The sequence below is a fragment of the Pteropus vampyrus genome, unplaced genomic scaffold, assembly GCF_000151845.1.
Source record: "Pteropus vampyrus isolate Shadow unplaced genomic scaffold, Pvam_2.0 Scaffold329, whole genome shotgun sequence".
In the NCBI taxonomy this organism is placed as follows: Eukaryota; Metazoa; Chordata; class Mammalia; order Chiroptera; family Pteropodidae; genus Pteropus; species Pteropus vampyrus.
In genome coordinates, this window is record NW_011889110.1 from 677,177 (window position 1) to 679,058 (window position 1,882).

General features: G+C 55.8%; 1 protein-coding gene across 1 annotated transcript in view; it reads left to right on the plus strand.

Moving 5' to 3' along the window:
* The window catches only part of KEL (Kell blood group, metallo-endopeptidase), a 19,042-nt gene that overhangs the window by 7,214 nt on the left and 9,946 nt on the right, over positions 1-1,882 (plus strand). Inside the window, exon 8 of the mRNA XM_011378088.2 lies at positions 808-937. Within this exon, the coding sequence (XP_011376390.1) occupies positions 808-937 (130 nt within the window). The remainder of the gene's footprint in view (positions 1-807; positions 938-1,882) is intronic.

The following is a 1,882-nucleotide window of genomic DNA, read 5'->3' on the forward strand; positions in this document are numbered from 1 at the left end:
GGAGAGCCTCTGAGCCGTAGGAGATGCCGGAAGGCGGGTCTCTGGGGACAGCTCGGGCACGTGTAGCTTGTCAGCAGCCAAGGGGTGTGGGTGGGAGGAGGCACATGAGATGAGTAGATGGAGGGGGTGAAGGCTGGGGGTGATCTGGGGAAAGTCTGAGGGAGGGGCCATTTCTCAGCTGTGGCGACAGGATCCTGGGACCTGTGGGAAAGACCAGGGGCCAAGGCAGGCGGGGGACGTGAGGAGCAGGCTCTGCGCTGGGCTCTCTGCCGCCCCTGATCCCTGTGTGGCCACCGCCTGAAGGCCGCGCCTTTCCCCCAGGGCCTCGGGTCCTGCTCCATAGTAACTTGGTGGCAGCAACATCTAGAGATACTTTTGGCGTGAACCATTCATGCGAGTGTGAGCAGGTTACGTCAGGGCACGACCACACCTGGCAAGAGAGTTGCCAGCAGGGCAGAGAAAGGTCCGGATCCCCGCTGTGTTGGCTGACAGGATGCATCTTCAGATGGGAGACTTCTTGGCCGTGGGAGTAGATGAATCAGTTTTGTTAGATCCAAGTGGAACCTTCATCTAGTCCAGGGCCTTCTCTCCGTGGGACAAGTATGCCTCTTCATCAAGCCCTTCCCTCCGTCGTTCTCCAGCCCCACTCCAGCCCGTACCAAGAAACGCTCTTCTGCACTTGTCCATGGTTATTCTCTGTAAATACAGAGGAGAAGGGGCTTTTCCCAGGAGTCAGGGTGACGTACGCAAGGGGAGATGTTTCTTGAGGGGTCCCCAGAGCCCTGGGGTGTATGTGTCTCTCCACAGGGACTTTCTGCAGAGTCACATGATCTTCAGCCTGGTGGGGACCCTTTCTCCAGCCCTGGACAGTCAGTTCCAGAAGGCACGCAGGTCGCTGAGTGAGAAGCTGCGGGAGCTGACAGAACAGCCCCCCATGGTAAGCAGAGGAGGGGCGGAGGCCCCGGACTGGGGCTGAAGGAATGTCTGCCGTTTTGAGGGATGAATGTTGGCACCTCTCTCTCAGGTAGGGGGCATGGAGGTAGATGCCCCTCGATGCCTGGGCTTTCCACGGACACAGACAGGGTCCACAATGCTTGCCTTGGTAACCGAGGTACCAGGTACCAGAACTTGTAGGTGCCTGTTGGGCTGTGTCTGTGGCCTTTAGCTGAGTATTATAAAGTTTAAATATAAAACTCTAAAATTATCAAGACCTGCCCTTCCTTTGTCATGACCCTTAACCCACTTGCCTGGCTGCCCTGAGCTTTGTGATTTGGGGACCTGGGCCTGAAGCTCAGGACTCGCTGGGATGAGAGGCAGATGTAGCAGGCCGTGGCTGGCCCTGTCTAGGTGATGGCAATGTTTTACCGCTCAAACGGGCTTCGTAAAACATTAATCTCTGGCATCCCGTGGGGCCCGTTGGGCCACACCAGGGCTTCGCGGTCCAGACGCTGGTATACGTGAGGAGGGGGCTGTGCAGCAAACGCGCTTCACTGACCGAAGTCCGCTGTGTGGGGTGAGGTGTGGGGACACCCCTTTTCCGAGAGCTTTGGAGTCACGGGCTGGACATGTCCCAGTGCTAGTGGATACGCCCCCGCCTCAGAGAAGGCCTCAGTTTAGTCTCGAAAATCACTGGGTTCTGTGTGTGTGTGTGTGTGTGTTTTCTTAGTAATTTATGGACCATTTCTCTGTCTTGGAGAAGCTCGGCGCTTTGGCATCCTGAACTGTCTGTGGAATTCAGAGGACTGTATACACAGGCACTGGGCTGTGGTTATTGCTTATGGAGAATTTATAACGTGCTAGACATTTTTCTAGCCCTTTAGATAGATGAGCTGATTTAAGCCACACAATAATTCCATGAGGTGGGCACGCCATTTCGTCTCTG